Source organism: Saccostrea cucullata, unplaced genomic scaffold (assembly GCF_032062105.1).
Source record: "Saccostrea cucullata isolate Sc308-1 unplaced genomic scaffold, CSIRO_AGI_Scuc_v1 ctg5198, whole genome shotgun sequence".
Taxonomy (NCBI): domain Eukaryota; kingdom Metazoa; phylum Mollusca; class Bivalvia; order Ostreida; family Ostreidae; genus Saccostrea; species Saccostrea cuccullata.
Window position 1 is genome coordinate 7,138 of NW_026935645.1, and position 18,326 is coordinate 25,463.

General features: G+C 33.3%; 1 protein-coding gene and 1 long non-coding RNA gene across 10 annotated transcripts; one reads left to right on the plus strand and one right to left on the minus strand.

Moving 5' to 3' along the window:
- Positions 1-7,014: 7,014 nt before the first annotated feature.
- On the plus strand, positions 7,015-10,887 carry LOC134243503 (uncharacterized). 8 transcript variants are annotated; one of them, XR_009987044.1, is made up of 8 exons: positions 7,015-7,248; positions 7,771-7,914; positions 8,079-8,170; positions 8,287-8,454; positions 8,597-8,694; positions 9,271-9,417; positions 9,868-10,007; positions 10,148-10,887. XR_009987044.1 is itself a non-coding variant. In XM_062725771.1 (8 exons), exons 2-7 carry the CDS (start codon positions 7,800-7,802, stop codon positions 9,958-9,960), a joined length of 639 nt encoding a protein of 212 aa, XP_062581755.1. In that variant the 5' UTR covers positions 7,255-7,387; positions 7,771-7,799; the 3' UTR covers positions 9,961-10,007; positions 10,148-10,887. The 8 variants fall into 8 exon arrangements, 2 of the variants coding, with proteins under 2 accessions (XP_062581755.1, XP_062581754.1); XR_009987042.1 differs by having other exon boundaries at positions 7,235-7,362; XR_009987041.1 differs by lacking the exon at positions 7,015-7,248 and adding an exon at positions 7,255-7,387.
- Positions 10,888-11,273: 386 nt separating this feature from the next.
- LOC134243504 (uncharacterized) lies at positions 11,274-16,680 on the minus strand. 2 transcript variants are annotated; one of them, XR_009987049.1, is made up of 7 exons: positions 16,589-16,680; positions 16,212-16,310; positions 15,711-15,825; positions 13,648-13,894; positions 13,193-13,333; positions 11,734-11,929; positions 11,274-11,551 (listed from the first exon to the last, which is right to left on the minus strand). It is a non-coding gene; the product is annotated as an uncharacterized LOC134243504 (long non-coding RNA). The 2 variants fall into 2 exon arrangements; XR_009987048.1 differs by lacking the exon at positions 16,589-16,680 and having other exon boundaries at positions 16,212-16,338.
- Between the last annotated feature and the right edge of the window lie 1,646 nt (positions 16,681-18,326).

Genomic DNA, 18,326 nt, shown 5'->3' on the forward strand with positions numbered 1-18,326 from the left:
ATGCATTCACAAGTGCACGCGTGCAATGCTAAAGTTTAAATGATTTTTGTACACTTCTTTGTAAATGTTGTTAAAATCTCAGATGCATAGAGTTCGTCTTATTTAATGAAGCTTACAGGGAATATGGCACCAAAAGGGAGTCGGGGAGCGTTTGGGGAACATCTGTAACGGTCCCCGTTACAATTAGCACTAGTTTCCGTTGAATTAAAGGGTAGGCTAAATATTTATATCGTAAAAGAGCTTCCGTACACTGTCCAAGTGTGAGAATAATTCGTAAACTGTAAAAGTCAGCGTTTCTCGGAAAAGTCCATTGTTGTTTCTAAATAAAATATAATTCTCACATATATAACAAAATTTTATTGAAACCATAATAAAATTAATTTTATAATACAATTAAATTTCTTTGAACAAATATTTTCTCTCTAATTATTTTTCAAGGAAAAACTTTTATTCTTTCATTTCTTCTCCAAATATCGATCAGATCATGCTCGGGCATCATTCCTATCAGTGCTCTGTAACTCTGCTCATACTTATGCGACGTTTTACGTCATCTGTCAATTTCATCTAAAGCGTTATTGAAATTCCTAGAATTATTAAACCTTTGGAAAGTGGCAATTAACTTGCAACTTTTTAAAAAAAGAATAAGGCTCCCTCATTTCATTCGAGGTAAATATATTGACAATATAATATATATCATCATTGTCCTTGTATGTCTATTCCATTTACACATTCAATGCTTATTTTAATATTATTTCTTATAAAAATATGCAACTCCTTTGGATGACATGTGTACACTTTCATAATAAGTTTCACCGTTCCAGAATGTTTATAAATTTCTATCAAATCATTTTCCCGTGATTTTTTGTAATTCCACCTTATCAAATTTTCTATCTTCAATTAAATTCAATACCATTTTCATCTACCAATATTATTAGTTACACAGTCAGTTAGTGACCTAATACGGATTCATACAGGGTGTGAAATGGAAATCCGTATTGGGCTAGGCGAAGCCGAGTCCCAATACGGATTTCCATTTCACACCCTGTATGAATCCGTATTAGGTCACTAACTGACTGTGTTACGAATTTATCCCGCTGAAGACCTTTTTCAATATAAAAAAATATTTGTACATATTATAAAAATATTAAGTTTTAATCTAATAACAATCAACATAAAATATCGTTACGGTAACAAGAAATTTAACTAAACTATCTACGTATAAACCGTTTCTTAGCCGCCATTTTCATTTACAATAACAACGCCTCGAACGGAATCGCGTGCTCGATTTTCATATTACGCCTCGACGGAGACGTAATACGGAAACGGAGACCTAATACGGAAAATTTCAGGGCGTCACGTGACTAGCTTTTATCCATTCAGTAATCGACAAATTTGTCTGAAGCATGCAGTTTTAAAAGATAAATAAATGTAAACTATTGTTGATATGAGTAATTAGTACTAATTCTCATCGATTTATTTGTTCTATTTTGCTATGCTTTTTATCTATCCTTTCTTTTACCTCTTTCTCTTGTCAGTGATGGTTAATTCAATTGATCAAAGAGGATCAAGCCATGGTCCGGAGTCCGTATACAGTTCTTTTCTATATGCGTGGCTGCTTGATCACAAAATATGTCGTAATTTTGAATATTTACGTCTCCATATTGTGACATGTTCAGCCAATGATAATCTTTGTTTTTATCGCAATTGAAATCAACAAATGACACCAAAAGTATACGAGAAATATTTCGCAAACTGCAAATTGGCCTTTAAAGGTCGTGCCAAAATTCATATTCCGACTATGCTTTAATTTACATTCAATTTGGTCAATATTATAATGAACTACGAGAAATTCTCTTCTCATTCAACCACGACCAACCTTGGAGAGGATCGTACATTTTGGCCGTGGTTATCGTCAATCCAGGATAGAACCTTCTGTGAATTGGGAATAAAAGTTCAACTCCCATTAATCGCAGTTTCTTTTTAATTTCATTGTCAACAATATAAGCGGGCAGGTGCATGAAACTTACAACCAATGAACTTGGAACTACCTCGTGATATTCGAATGTGCTCTATTCTATTTTGTCCTCTCTAAGAGGTTCTGCAGGGAAGATTTACCATCCAATGTTCTTTCATATAAATTTTCAGATTTTGGAACACAAACCAGCAAACTACCTACACCACAATGGAATAACTTACTGAATAATTTCTTCGGGTTTATCTGAAAAGTTGTCTTTTACATTAAAAACCACGTTTTCTCGCTTCAGTATTTTCTGCTTGAAAGCAAATTTGAAGATCCACCAAGATGGCGACCACTTGACGTGCCAGCCATGCCCAAAGTTATTTAAAGTTATTTACACCTTTTGATATTTCAAAAATGTTCAAACAGCAAAGTCAAAGTTTATAGATAAAGTCTTCTACTGGAAGTATAAATACTTCACTGGTTCACCATATACAGTTAACAAATATAGACGTATTCTAACACCAAAAATATAATAATTTTATGTGCTCACCTTACCATAAGCAAACCGGAAGTCGTTGAGAATCATACCCATATACTAACGAGGAGCTTTGAATACATGTACATGCAAATCAAATGGAAACAGTAAGTTACATATACATGTACATGTTGATTTTACCGTTTGGTATTGTCAAAATTTTACACAACACAGGTGTCTAATTTAGCCTGTTTTAGTAGACATAAAAATAAATACGAATTTTCCTTACGTAATTAAACGGTGTGGTATACACTTTCTAATTTGCAAAAATTCAAAAGCTTCTTGAGATATCGTTCGGGAACAAACGTGTTAAAACAGACAGAATTGGTATATATATGACGTTGATTTTTTTTTTTACCATTTTACCTCCAAATTCAGACAGTAGGGAATTGTTTTATTTAATTTCTTTGCAAACGCTCAAAGGTATCTCGAGATATCTTGTAGAAACAAAATTATTACAGACAGGCAGAAAGACACACGGATTTACGGACAGACTGAATGACAGCACTTAATATCACCACTTTCAGTGAAAACGGGGGACAATAATAATTCCTTTTTTCAGTGATAACAATTATGAAATTCAACCAACTCCGGTATTTATTAGAAACTATAGTTATAACGCATGATATTTACATTCTATATGTGTTTTGCTGAAATAATGTATAGAAAACTTTGACATTTGAAATACTATTTCAAAAAATGCATCCAAATAGATGTCAAAACGTTACATGTAGATGTAAAAATTCCTGTACTAAACCCGAGAGATAACAGTGATTTTGAAATGAAAATCACATATGCAGACTAGACAGGGGGATATAAATGTGATATACTGTTGTAGATGCACATGTTCGTTTTTACTGTATAAAACATCATCTTTCATTTAATAATTCATTAACTGATTCAAATTTCAATTAGTTTTGCTTTGCTTAAAATGAGGATCTCTGAGATTCAAGGACCGTGATCAATTGTCTAATTCATATTACATGTAAGAGTGAGATCCTACGGTCATTTTACACACATGCATTGATCACGAAGACAAAATATTCCTTCTCGCTTTTAGTTAAAAGAAAACTTTAATTGAAATCATCCAAAATCCAACCAAATGACATTTTATTTACACGGAACAAATATCTAATGAATATATGTAAAAATTTTCCTGTTGATTTGAAACCGAAATCAGCAAAAAGTATATCAGTGACGTGTTTGATTGACTAATATAAATATATATAAACTCCTACATTACATAATAACATGCTCTGTGTGTTCAAATTCACAGAATATATCTGAAAACTTAGTACAAAGAAAATTTTAACAGTAGTAGTACTAAACATATCTTCGGAAATAGTGGGTACATGTATGACTTTAAATCTTCAGGACTTTATTACAATAATTAGAATCATTTGGATAGATAGAATATCGTGAAAATGGCTAATCAAGAAGTACAAACAAAAGTGAAAGGTGTCATTGCTTCCAGAAAAAATGTAATTAGGAAACTTAAGGAATTACGAGACGAAATTCAGAAAGAAGATAAGCGTCATGACATCGGAAAGATAGTATATTCTTCTACTAGTATTATTTCAGGGGGACTAACAATCGCTGGGCTAGTACTTATCCCCTTTACCTCAGGTGTATCACTAGTATTGACGATTGCAGGAGCAGCAACTGGTGCAGCATCAGGTATAGCCGGCATAGGTCATAGCACAGCAGCGTATGTTAAAATAAAGAAAAAAAGTGAGGAGGCCGGAAGAGTTTTAAAAAAGCACAAATCGTTAATTGATGAACTTGCGGATATGGTAAACAAGGGGAAATTTGGATTAAGCACAGGTATGACTAGCGTCTCGGTAGTGAAAAAAATCACTAACATATCTTTGAAGTCAGTAACAATTCATGCCATAAGAACCTCTAGGTCTGTAGATGCAGTAGAAACTGTCGCAACTGTCGACTTCCTCAAAATTTTTAAGCATTGCAGGTGGTGTCCTTGCTGCAATCTTTATCGTCATAGACATTAAAACTATTTTCTACAGCAGCAGAAAATTAGCTTATCATGTTCGTCATGAAAAGGTGGTAGCTCTTAACAGTGTTATTACTCGACTGGAATTTGAACTTAGAGAATTGATGACTATTAATATATAAATAATTATTTACAAGTCTTAGTATGGTGAAATGTTTCATACGCTATTTTGTTCATATCAACAAAACATGGTTAACTGCTTCGCCAAACATTTAATTATATTCAATTTTATATATGAATATGAAATAAATACACGGAATCTTTTTGTTTGCAGTTATTTTTCATAGAGTCAAAAGTGATCTCTAACAATAAGGAACCTTACACAGCTCGTGGCCACGAACAATAAGGTGTCAATACAAATTTAATATTTCTTTTATGTGCCAATCATTGAACCATTTTTTAACAATTGCCATTATACCTCAGTTGACTTCATGTATAGATCAATGAAGAAATATCACTTTTTGAGAAATAATAATACTTAAAATCGACAGAAACTCATATAATTCCTCTTAATTTGTACCATTTATTCATATTTTAAATTTCTTTGTGGAAAACTATTCATAAAGTGCTTTTGGATTATAAGTGTCTTTGATGGAAGACCCAGAAGTCTTGTCAATTCTTAAAAACCAGATAGACACACCCCCCCACACAAAATAATTTTAAAAAATGTTAAAGGTAATTGCAGATTTTTTTCAGAAGGTAAGTTGTTTTAAAATGGTTCTCAACTGCTGATGGTTAGCAACAGCTGAAACTTTGAAGTGAAAGATTTAATTTCTCTCTCCATCAGTTGCCTTCATTTCAGCTTAACCTCCCTGTCGTACTTGTTCATTAAAAAATTAAGAGGGAATTATGAGTTTCTTTCACTAATTACAAAATGCCCTCAGATGAATGATCAATAAAAAGGGCTAAGGAAAACCACCTTTGGTAATCAGGTCTAAAAATATATCGAGGAAATGAAAAGAAAATTCGATTACATTATCTTCCTTCATAAAGATTTGTCAATTGTATGTAGTGCATTCACTTTCTTGGCAAAGTTTTTAAAACAACGTTTCAATATTTTGACATGATTGTGGTGTCAAATGGTAGTAATTCATACGTTCTTACAAAACTTATTAAGAATTTATAAAATATTTTACTCGAAAAAGACGTTAATGGCAATCTAACAACCAAGTTATATGATAAACGTGATGACTTTAAGTTTTCTATCATCAACTTCCCTTACTTATGCAGCAATATACCTTCATCACCTGCATATGGAGTGTATATGTCTCAGTTGATCAATACGCAATAGCAGGATCTACGTATGAAAAATTTTTAAAACGAGGAAAATTATAGACAAGCAAGTTAATGATACAAGAATATCAGAAGTCTCATTTAGTAAGTAATCATTTTGTAAGTTCTATGGTCGATACAATGACCTTGTCAACAAATACAATTTATCAAGAAGTGAAATGCTGACTGACGTTTTTTTTATACTAATTGTTAGTCCACTATTTATACATTGAATTGACGACGAATTTTTCAGTTATTTTCCGACCAAGACAAGGAGCACACGGCGCGTGTGACCTGTCAGCAGGGGATGCTTACTCTTCCATAGCACCGGATCCCAGTTGAAACTTATCAGAAATTGATAATTAGCGAAGATTGTCAGATTTTTAAAGCCTGACAACGAAATCTTTTCGTATGGAAATTTAAGAATGAAACAGTTTAAAATCCTGCGTGCTTGCATCTATTACAGAAATCCTTCCGTTTCTGGCACACGTATGTGTGGTAAGTTACATGTACTAATACTGATATCTTCATTATTTGAAATGCATATAATATGTCTCAAATATGTATTCGGTGCACATGAAACCCGCGATAATTGAAAACTACATACATTCTATACTAGGAACACTTGAATTCAATAGACCTATACCCATGGAAAGTTGGAAACTCACTTTTTATTGATGGAATTTGGACGGTTAAACAAACCAGCATGTTCTGGCATATGGCATGTCAAACGTTGCAATATTCGATAATCTTGAGATGTATATTCAAAATCTTGTGATGTATGTTCGAAATCTTGTGATGTATATTCGAAATCTTGTGATGTATATTCAAAATCTTGTGATGTATATTCAAAATCTTGTGATGTATGTTCGAAATCTTGTGATGTATATTCAAAATCTTGTGATGTATATTCATAATCTTGTGATGTATGTTCGAAATCTTGTGATGTATATTCAAAATCTTGTGATGTATGTTCAAAATCTTGTGATGTATATTCAATATCTTGTGATGTATATTCTAAAACTTGTGATGTATATTCTATAATCTTGTGATGTATGTTCGAAATCTTGTGATGTATATTCTATAATCTTGTGATGTATATTCAATATCTTGTGATGTATGTTCGAAATCTTGTGATGTATATTCAATATCTTGTGATGTATATTCGAAATCTTGTGATGTATATTCTATAATCTTGTGATTTATGTTCGAAATCTTGTGATGTATATTCGAAATCTTGTGATGTATATTCGAAATCTTGTGATGTATATTCTATAATCTTGTGATGTATATTCGAAATCTTGTGATGTATGTTCGATAATCTTGTGATGTATATTCGAAATCTTGTGATGTGTGTTCTACAATTCAGTGATGCGTGCAATAAAATTGCATGACGCAACAGAAAAGTAAGGACAATTTTCATTGGTTAGAAATAACGAAAGTAGCTGAAGCGTCGGGAAAACCATGCAGGTGAGAAAAAAACATCAGTTTGTTTATTGCAGCACTAATTACGAGATGCACGAGTGTTGTTCCTGGTGACATGATGAAGATATTTCGGCCTGCTAGGGAAAAAACTCAGTAAACGTAGATATATTGACAAAATTTGTAGGTACTTGTAACGATATGTCACGATGCTGCATTGTCAGATACAGTATTTATACATGCATGCTAAAAAGTTAAATCGCGTAGTAATCAATATAGCAGAAGAATAATGAAGAGTACATACTACAAAAACTGTGCAATTTGTAGCAAGATTAATTTTTGTTTAACAGCTGTTTTATTACATTTTATTTCGTATTATTACTACCAAATACTGCTACCGTTTGTTAATGTTATGCACATGGTTATCTTGTACTTGCAAGTAAATGTAACATTTAAAAAAAAATAATGAAAAAATAAGTCATTTAGGCTATTTGATAATAACATGCTAAATGAACATGTTTTGCTTTTTAATTCTCCTTCACTCAGTCTTTGTATAATGTATATTTTTAGACGAGCTGATCGCCAACCAGGAGATCAGAATGATCGCATCTGCTCCTGCCACTTTAAGGATGGTAAGAAGGAGGGGGACCCTGCATATTTTGCATGGAATGAAGGAAAGGCCATGGATTTCTCTGATCCTGAATTTACAAAAAGGTGAAATTATTTTTCAAAATATGACCGACATCTTGTTTTTGGATGGTGGGTGGGTGGAGTTTAATTGAGAATATTTTACTAAAAATCTTTAAAAGGGTACATGTATAAACAGAGTAGCTTACAACTGAATAAAAAAATAATTCAAGTTTAATTATTTTACAAAGGAGGAAAAAACTCAAAAGTGAGGAGTCCCTGTCATCTTAAGATGGACCAGTTGCAGATTCCACAAGCACCAAAATGTCAATATCAAGAAAAAGTAAAGCTCATTTAAATCACCAATGATGACAAATGACCAACACTGAAACATTTTCAATAATTTTTAATAATATATAAAGTTCTTTTAACTGTACATGATTTACAATATATTTTCAGTTGATATCAGAGCACAACTACTCAGCATCCTGCACATTTAACTGTACTCAAGAAATGCAGCGCCTCTCAACAGAAATACAACTGGAAAAGGAATTGCTTGCCCTAAAAATAGAGTCTAGTAAAAGGAAGCCAATATCAATCCACGATATTAAATACAACGAAGAGAAGGTACATTTAAAGGAATTCCAATTGTGATTTCCTATTTCCTAACAATTTCAGTTACTGTAATAAAAACTTGTTGCCATTGAGGGATGAACATCTTAGATTGACTGTTATGTTAACATATTTTGTTATTATTTGGGAGTGTTAGGTATCTGATCAGCAGGGGCATTTTCTCTATATAAGAAGAAAATGGAGACTCCCTACCCACCTGATGTATTTTGTCGGACAGTTTTCTGTACATTGCAGGTAAATTTTTTATTTATTAACTTTCCAGCCTCTTATTGTATAGTACATTTTGGGGTTTGAAGTCAGTTTTTGCTTTTCTTTAATTTTTAAAAAAAAAAATTTATATTCTCCTTTTCTTAGAATAAAATTCAAAAAGTAGCTTCTGATTGTAATGTATAAGACTACAGACATTGAACTTTGATTTGTTATCAAAAGAATTGATTTAAACTTGTCTAAATTAATTGTAAACAAAAATAAAAGGGGGCACCTGCTATTTCTTTAAGTGTTTTTCACTGGGGGGTGGGGAAACTTTTTTGTACATACTTAAGCAATAGGAGGGATTAGATAAGAATCAATTAGTATATCAGAGTCTTAAATAATATACTTTGCATAAGCATAAAAAAATTCTATATCAGTCTTTTTAAAACCTTTGAATTTTGCTTAATTAACTATGATTTATCCAATTTTGGAGCTTTTTACCTAATTCTGGGTAGAATCCACCCTTATGAAATTATTGACTCAATTTTGACTTAATATCACTTTATTAACATTAAAGCACAAAAACAATTCATTGTACAAATATTTTATTTATTACAGTCACCAATATATCCAAATATCATCACCGGCCCAGACGTCATTCACTCCTTTGAATTGTGCTGGTAGCAGTAAGGTGTCATCATTTGAGATGGTCACAGTATCCAATACACTGAAGTCACAGGACTCAAATTTCATACATGTTCACAGGTAGGTGTATAGTCTTTGAAATTACCACAATTGACTAATTCTGGGACAGGTAAGTATGTAAGTATAGGAATGAGAGCACCAAATCCCCGGATGCACACATGGCTTTGTTTGTTATGGAACATTAAACAGAATACTGAATGGGTAGGCGTTACGCCATTGGCTGAAATCAGGTATTTAATTGTTTTCATTTTAAAGTAAAATTAATGACCTTTGAAATAAATGATGGGATGAGGGAATATTACAGAAACTATAGAAATGCCAGGGAAGATTTTAGGAGTGGGGGTTGATTTTTTATGCCGCGTGTTATTTACTGCGAATCTCTATAAGTTGAAAATAACTGCAATTTTGACCTATAAACGCCATGGGACCATATATTTTTTTCAGTATTTTTTGTTAGGGCTTAGAACAAAGTTTGAAATGATGCTAAAGATTTTTCTGAAATTGTCATAGTAAAGTACTGAGAGGGCCTAAGGTTTGTATGGAGTTCTATGGGAAAATAATTGGTGGTCTTTTCCCTATACAAGATGCTGTCTGATGGCGTAGTGTAGAATGTAGCGTAGAATGTTTTCCAAGTCAGCTTAAATGCAAAGGTTTGTTTTAAAATTTATCATAATGACTTGCAAAAATTTAATGCAGTTAAATTTATTGTATTCTTGAAAGATTGACTGTAACACAATTTTTTTACACAATTACAAATAATCAAATTAATTTTTTTCCAACTTTTTTTCAGGGTCTCTGCCAAAATCTTTTGAGGATTTTTCCTCTGCTAGAGCATCCATGGATGCAATTGAAACAATCCAGGACATCCCAACACATATGGATAATCAGGCCATGGCCTACAGTATGTACAAAAGTTGCCATACTTTTAAAGCAGTAACTTGCGCGCTTCCAAATGGTGCACTTACATTTTGCTCCATGCTGTACCCAGGTTCTACTTCTGATGTAGCTATTGTACGTCACAGCCAAGTTTTACGAAAGTTCAAAGCTGGAGACCTTATTTTGGTGGTCAAAGGTTTCACCATTCATGACCAGTTGCCCCAGGGTGTCTGCTTAATTATAAAAGCTCTTTTATCGACACGAGGCCAGTTTACCATACAAGAAGCAGCACTGTGTTACAAGATTGCTAAAGCACTTATTCATGTGGAAAGAGCCAACGAGAGGATAAAGAATTACGAGATTCTCCGTCACATACCATCTACTTACAGACCAATCTCAACAAAAATATTACAACTCTGTTCTTGTCTTGTAAACTTGCAAGCTCCACTTTTGAAAGAAATTACTTAAAGATACATGTACTTATTATAAATTTGCATTGGCGTGTGACAGTATACACTAAACAGTGAAGATATTCATACCAAAGTGCAAGGGATAAGCAAATTTTGATTTGTTATCAATGTCAATGGTTATATTTGTTAACTTTGTAGTATGTTGTAATACATGTACTTCAGAAAATGAAAATCCCTTTTGTTAGCATGGATTTAATACAAGAATGTTTGGCAATTCCATTCTTCATTTGACAATATAATTTGGAAGAGGGTTTACTTATAATCTCTAGTTTAAAGTATATTTACCTTTAAAGCACAACTCAACAAATTCATGTTTTCAACAATTTATCTATTAAGAAAGACAAAAATGTTACATTTTCACTTTGAGAATAACATTTTCAATTCATTAATAAAATGATTCTAAATTTTGATATTCTTTTTTTATGTAGTACATAGATTTTATTAATCATCATTGCTATTTAAAATAGTCTTATAAGCCAGAAGTTTTATGATGGATTATGACATATCATATCATACATTTATGAGACTTAGGAACATTCAACACATTTAACATGATTACCCTTTTTCCATTGTTAGAAAATTCTAGAGGTACAAAACTAAGTGTCAAGAAGTTCAAACTAGAACTCAGTTTTCCATCAGTGCTGGAATGAAAATGTTAATGTAGAAATCTATCAGCTTTGGAACATTTGCTGTCCATTCAATGTCTTTTACTATTCTAATCACAATGCAGTCTACTCTTGTCCACATAATTAAGTCGCAGAATGTTTTGTTACGTATGTGTAGCTGGCCTTGAATTTGATGATAGTATGGGTGACTGGTTTTCAGGCACAGGGTATCTTGTTTAAGATCTAAAAAAAAATCAAAAAACACTTAAGTTGTGTTATACCAGTACATTTCCCCTCCTTTTTCAATATCTTCATACCATATTGAACAGATGCACTTGTAAATAAATATATGTTTTGAAATCATTTACTCACCAAGATTTTTAATTTCAAAGTACTGGACAATACAGATTTTTAATGTTATTTACCTATGAAAAATCCTTCAAATTTTGTGCCCCATCTGCTACTGTTGAAGACGATGCTGTGTGTGGACACTTCACCTCTACAATATCAGGAATGGCGTCTTTGGCTTCTGGAGTTTGATAAAATACACTGCATGTTGGTGGTCGAACAACTAAGCCATCAGGTGAAGCTCCCAACACTCCAGATTCATGCAACCATATCCTTTTCAGAAAAAATTATAATACTACTGAATGCAAACAAACCATAATACAATTGATTTTGTAATGCAAACAAAGTCTAAGTAGAGCTTTTATAATCCTTCCACTTCAAAAAGCAAATTTTCTGGAATATGTTGGTAACTGAATATTTATGCCCCGCCATGAATATGGCCGGGGCATATGGTGTTTGTCATGTCCGTCTTCCGTCCTTCTTTGTGTTTAGCTCTGTTCAAAGCTAAGTTTCAAAGAAACTATCCAAGATATTTTCATCAAACTTCATATGCTGATAGATATTGATGAGAGCTATGCAACTGCATCAACATTTTTTGACCTTGACCTTTCCTTTGACCTTGACCTGACTTTTCTTAAATAGTGTTTAGCTCAGTTTTAAACATACCATTCAAGATGGTGTTATCAAACTTTACATGTTGATACAAACTTGCATAGATGATGCATCTAGAGATGAACACTACCGGACTTGCTTCGGATGCTGGATCTGACCTACATTTTCCAGGTGAGTGACCAAATTCAAGTTTTTGGAGCAGGTCCATTCTTAAGGAACTATAAGCCCTACTTAGACCAAACTTGCTTGGATGATGCATCTAAGGATGGACACTACCAGACTTGCTTCGGATGCTGGATCTGACCTACATTTTCCAGATGAGTGACCAGGTTGAAGTTTTTGGAGCAGATTTATTCCTAAGGAACTATTAGCCCTACTTGACCAAACTTGCATGGATGATGCATCTAGGGATGGACACTACCAGACTTGCTTCGGATGCTGGATCTGACTTACATTTTCATTCCCAAGTAACTATAAGCCCTACCTAAACCAAACTTGCATGGATGATGCAGCTAGGGATGGACACTACCAGACTTGCTTCTGATGCTGGATCTGACCTATTTTTTCATTCCCAAGTAACTATAAACCCTACCTGAACCAAACTTGCATGGATGATGCATCTAGGGATGGACACTACCAGACTTGCTTTGGATGCTGGACCTACATTTTTATTCCCAACTAACTATAAGCCCTGCCTGAACCAAACTGATCAAATTTTATACATATACAAATTTCATGTTGCTTTACTAATATATCCTCGGCGGGCCATTCATGTCCTATGGACATATTTTTCTAGTTTTTTTTTTACAATTAGACTTCAGTAATTGATTTCTGTTTGTCACCAGGATAAGTCCTGTTATTTGTTTTGACACATTGAATGTTAACATGTAAGAGGTTGAATGAATGTTATTTTGTGCTGTATACCTGACTGCTCTACAGCTGCATCAAAGTCCTTTTTCATACCTTCTCAAAGCATCATCTTCATGAGTGATACCCCATGCAACAGCCTTGATGGACTCCAGATTGTAAGCCGACATCAGCTGTTTCTTCAGTGACAATGTCAATCTGGAGAAGAAAATATGATTTTTGGTTATTAATCTTATATTTCCTGCATCTTTATGTACAAATATCTAGTCATTACAGTCGAACCTCATTATCTCAAACTCAATGAGACCAAGAAAAATGTTGGAAATATCCGTGGATTCAAGAATAATACATAAAGAGTTATCAAGAATAAAATGTCCCAGTCTTTTATAAATGGTTTGCACTTCAAAATTACTTTGACATATCCATGAAATATGAGATAATGGGTTTGAGATAACAAAGTTTGACTGTAATTTTAAAAGTCTTTTTCGCAAAAATTTAATCACACGTCTTACCGCCTTTGCTTAGAACTGAGAACTGCACCAAAGTTGGAAGCTGATATGCTATATTTCCTTACAATCGACCACATTGGGTTGTTTCGTTGTCAATGCAGCTCTTTTAATGGATTCAGGGATAATGCATGCTGTAACCATACCATAGGGGTATCAGAATGAACACACTCTGGTGATGTTAACAGGTCTTCAATGAGAGGTACAGGTGGACCAGGTTCACATGGCTCTGGTTCAAGAATCCAATTCAATGCTGAAAAATTTCATTAATTGTGTCATTCTCAAAAATATCATCCATAATATCCATATCACATATACCAAGTATTTATATAAGAGTCCATACATTTCATTTTAGTAAACACTGTCATGGGTTTTTGTAATGTATGCATTACATATCAAATTTACAACTCACTTGCATATATTTGTTCAGAATTGTTCCTGTATATAATTTTGCACGTGGCATTCTTAGTGTGAAAATGCCATGTAAAAATTGGTGCAAATTGGTGCAAATGTACAATTAATATTTACTTACTTATTAACAAGGTTTCATAATGACAGAGTATTTAAATAATAGAAGAATGATCTGATAATTCGCAAGAATATGAAACAAAATATTTTTTTTAATGCAATTGAATAATTTATTTTTCCTTTCAAAAATGTATGCTCATGTACAAAAATGCTATCATATTTATAATATTGTCTTTCCAATTATTCAAAGGTTGTTATTAATATTTATTACATAGTATGTTCAAAAATTGGGCATTATTAAAATTAACCATCGGTCAGTAACAAAATAACAGTTTCATAATACTTGTAATATAAAAATCAAATCAAACTTAAATAACAACAATAGTAACACCAAAATCATAACTTCCTTCTTATATTTTACCAATATACCTTCCAAGGTGCAAAAAACACTGGTCACTTTCATCAAAGGGTCGGTTTAAAGCACTTCAAATATGAGTCAAATTTTTTAACAACTGATTTATTTATACATGTATTTAATGATTGATCATTTTTTAAAAAAAAAAACAAGAGGCCCATGGGCCACATCGCTCACCTGAGCACTGTGGCTAGGAAAAAGTAAAAATTGGTTTTTTATTGAAAAGTTTAAATCCAAAAGTAGTCCCTTGACCAATCATGGCTTTGCTTTTCTTGAGAAGGTTATTTTTAAAGAATTTTCCTATATATTTCTATATAAAATTTGATCATCCTTTGTGGCCCCGTCCTACCCCCGGGGGACATGATTTGAACAAACTTGAATCTACACTACCTAAGGATGCTTCCATATAAATATGATCAATCAGGGTTTTGCTGTTCTTGAGAAGAAGATTTTTAAAGATTTTTCCTTTATATTTCTATGTAAAACTTTGATCTTCCATTGTGGCCCCGCCCTACCCCGGGGGTTATGATTTGAACAAACTTGAATCGACACTACCTGAGGATGCTTCCATATATATGGGATCAATTATGGCTTTGTCATTCTTGAGAAGATTTTTAAAGAATTTTCCTATATATTTTTATGTTACACTTTGGTCAGCCATTGTGGCTCCGCCGTACCCCCGGGGGTCATGATTTGAACAAATTTAAATCTACACTACCTGAGGATGTTTCTCCATAAGTTTCATTTTTCCTGGCACAGTGGTTCTTGAGAACAAGATTTTTAAAACATACCATCAAATTTTCATTAATTCCCAATTATCTCCCCTTGAATGAGGGTGTGGCCCTTTATTTAAACAAACTTGAATCCCCTTCACCCAAGGATGCTTTGTGGCAAGTTTGGGTGAAATTAGTCCATGGGTTCTAGAGAAGAAGTCGAAAATATGAAAAGTTTACAGACAGACAGATGGACAGACAGACAGACAAACAGCTAGATAGACAAAATGTGATCAGAAAAGAGCTAGAAATGAAACATTCCTCACCACAAAAGCCAGAAGAATATAGGGACCACCACCAGTAACATGTTTCTGGGAAGAACCAAACCATGCAGAGATAAATATCAATAGTCCTGAATCTTCGATGCAGGACCAAGTACGAGAATTGCTACAAACACTACTCCGGAGACTTACCTATTATCCTATGATGTAACGTACTTTGTCCACTGCAGCTGGTTCCCTGATAAGCTGGTAGCGAGGACAGTTCAGGATGTCCTGTCAACTTTATTCCTCAACTTCCTGTCTTGGACTGAAAAGCAATACGTGGAAATCTTTAGTGTTGCCTAGTGACTTTGAATTAAAAAGAAAGTTGCAAGATTGTGAAGGGGGGGGGTTCTGATGCTGTGCATTTTAATTAAATGTACGAAATCTGTATTTCACAGTTTAATGCATTCATGTATTTTGTGAATTGTCTTAGGATTCATGTAATAATTGTTGCTATGTATTATTAAGCACTAAATCTATTCAACTGCATGTGTAAATGGGGAAAATGTGGATATGTAAATGATGTATAATTGCAATGTGTAAAATGTGACATTTTCTTATATGAGGGAGTCTGTTCATGTAATTTTTTTTCATTAATTATTTTATTTATCTTGATAAAATTATTTCAATTAACAATATTGTTTTTCTTACCAGTCTGATGAACTCAACAAAGGTTACAGAGGTGAATGGTAGAAATATGGGTATTACAGGTGTCAAAACTCTTCGTTGATGACCAGACTGCATGCCGCACTGTAAAATCACCATTTTGGATCTTTAAAAGGAGAGGCTACTCCTGAAATCAAAGAAATTGTCATAAAAATGAGTAACCTGATTTTCTTTAGGTCTCACACAAGGAAATAATTTCACTATATGTTACTATATAGCTTTAATTAAATAAATTAATTAACTAGACTCTCAGCAGATAATTCATGAATGAGAAAAAAGATTAATGCTTAGACAAAATTTGAGATCAGAAAAAATATACCCCTTATGCGGCTTTTAAGAAAGAAAATTGAGACTAAACATACCTATACCCCGAAATACACATGGGCAAACAGCCAACACACCATCGAGGAAGTTACATCGATCATGCGTACCTAAAAAAAAAGAGTTCCCTTTGATTCAGTTGGACAATTCTGCTGATATGATTCCTAGTGCATGAGTCCAAAATTAAAACTGTAGACCTACGTAAAGTTCCTGAAAATGAAAAAAGAAAAGAAATATTATTGTCTCTATATACATCATACATAGAACTACATTTGTTCATTTTAATTAGCTATCTCCTTGCATAAGACCTTTAAGGGTAATTTTATGCTATTTACCATCCTGTATGAATTTTAAAGGTGGATTCCGCCTGGAATTTGGGTGGAATTGAGCAGGAATTGGCAAATTCCGGGCGTACTTGAGGCGGAGACGGAATTTTCAAAGAGTTACGCCTCAGTAGAAGAGACGTCTTACAGGCGTCATTTGTAATTTCCGGGCGTCAATTGGCAAGTTCAGATTTTCCGGGCGTAAAATGGCAGGAAAATAGAAACAAAAATTACGCCTGGAACTTTCAGGAGAAGTAAAAGCCTCTGATTGGTCGATTTAATTATCAATTAAGGGTCATTTCAGATAGGAGGTTAAGTTTGAATTTGATCATGAAGGAGGGAGTTTAGTGTGAGTGAAACAGGAAATGCAGATATCTCAATGTTAAGGCTTTTACACTTCTTGAGGATGACACAGTGTCTACTGGTAGGTGTGATCATGAATATCTAGTACCTATTTGAGTAAATTTGATTATGATTATGTACAATGATAGTTATAACTGGTTGCATGACCCTAAAATTACTTTAGATATTTGAGTTTGTCCTTGCACACATTCTGAGAAATATCAGTCTGACAGAGGCTGCAGTGAGAATCTAACTGTAAACTGCTGAGTAAATGAAGAATTGTATTCAGTCAGTAACTAAAATGTTTCAGTATAATTATTGAAGTGATAAAATGTACAGGTATTGTAAAAAAGTTTATTTCTAAATACGCACTCAATCATGGTGGTCATGTTTTAGTGTCCCTAATACACAAAATTCATGTTATTTTTCTATACTTGTTAATGATATATGTTAATGACCTGTCATTATGTTTTCTTACAGTTCAAAAAGCAAAATTTTTAGCTTTAACATTGTAAATCATAATCTGAATGTTTTTCTTTGTTAACATGGTAAATATATAGGTTTTTAGGTCACATAGTATTATATAATAATAAGGACATTCCAGGCGTAATTCTATTCCAGGCGTCATTTTAGTTTCCAGGCGTAATTTTTTTTACGGGCGTCATTTATTTTTACGGGTGTAGTTCATTTGCATTTTTCGCCTCAAATTCCTGCCCATTTACGCTTGGTTTCCGCCTAAGTTACGCCCGGAACCTGTGTATCACCATATATGTAGAGAGACAAATTGACGCCTCTCCAAGTACGCCTCAATTCCCCCTATATTCCAGGCGGAACATTTCGTACAGGTTGTGCATTGATTGCCATAAAACTAAAGAAAAAATACCAGCCTTACAAAGTCACTTAACCATGACCTTTGACATACCTTACTAAGAATACCCTGGACAATTTGGTTTAACTTAAGACTTCTGAATTTTTAAATGCAGGTTTTGATAAATTAACCATTTAATATACTTATGAGCTCATAAAACTGTTCTTTAAAACTGTATGATAAAGAGTGTAAAAACTTTGAAACATGTTTGGAAAGTATTATCACACATGTGATATGGGATAAATT

What these genes read in the sequence shown, in the direction of transcription:
- LOC134243503 (XM_062725770.1), top strand. Translation starts at nt 7,800, where the DNA reads ATGATCGCATCTGCTCCTGCCACTTTAAGGATGGTAAGAAGGAGGGGG. An exon ending in AATGTCAATATCAAGAAAAA is followed by an intron (nt 8,171 to 8,286) that starts GTAAAGCTCATT and finishes ATATATTTTCAG; the next exon opens with TTGATATCAGAGCACAACTA. An exon ending in CAGTTTTCTGTACATTGCAG is followed by an intron (nt 8,695 to 9,270) that starts GTAAATTTTTTA and finishes TATTTATTACAG; the next exon opens with TCACCAATATATCCAAATAT.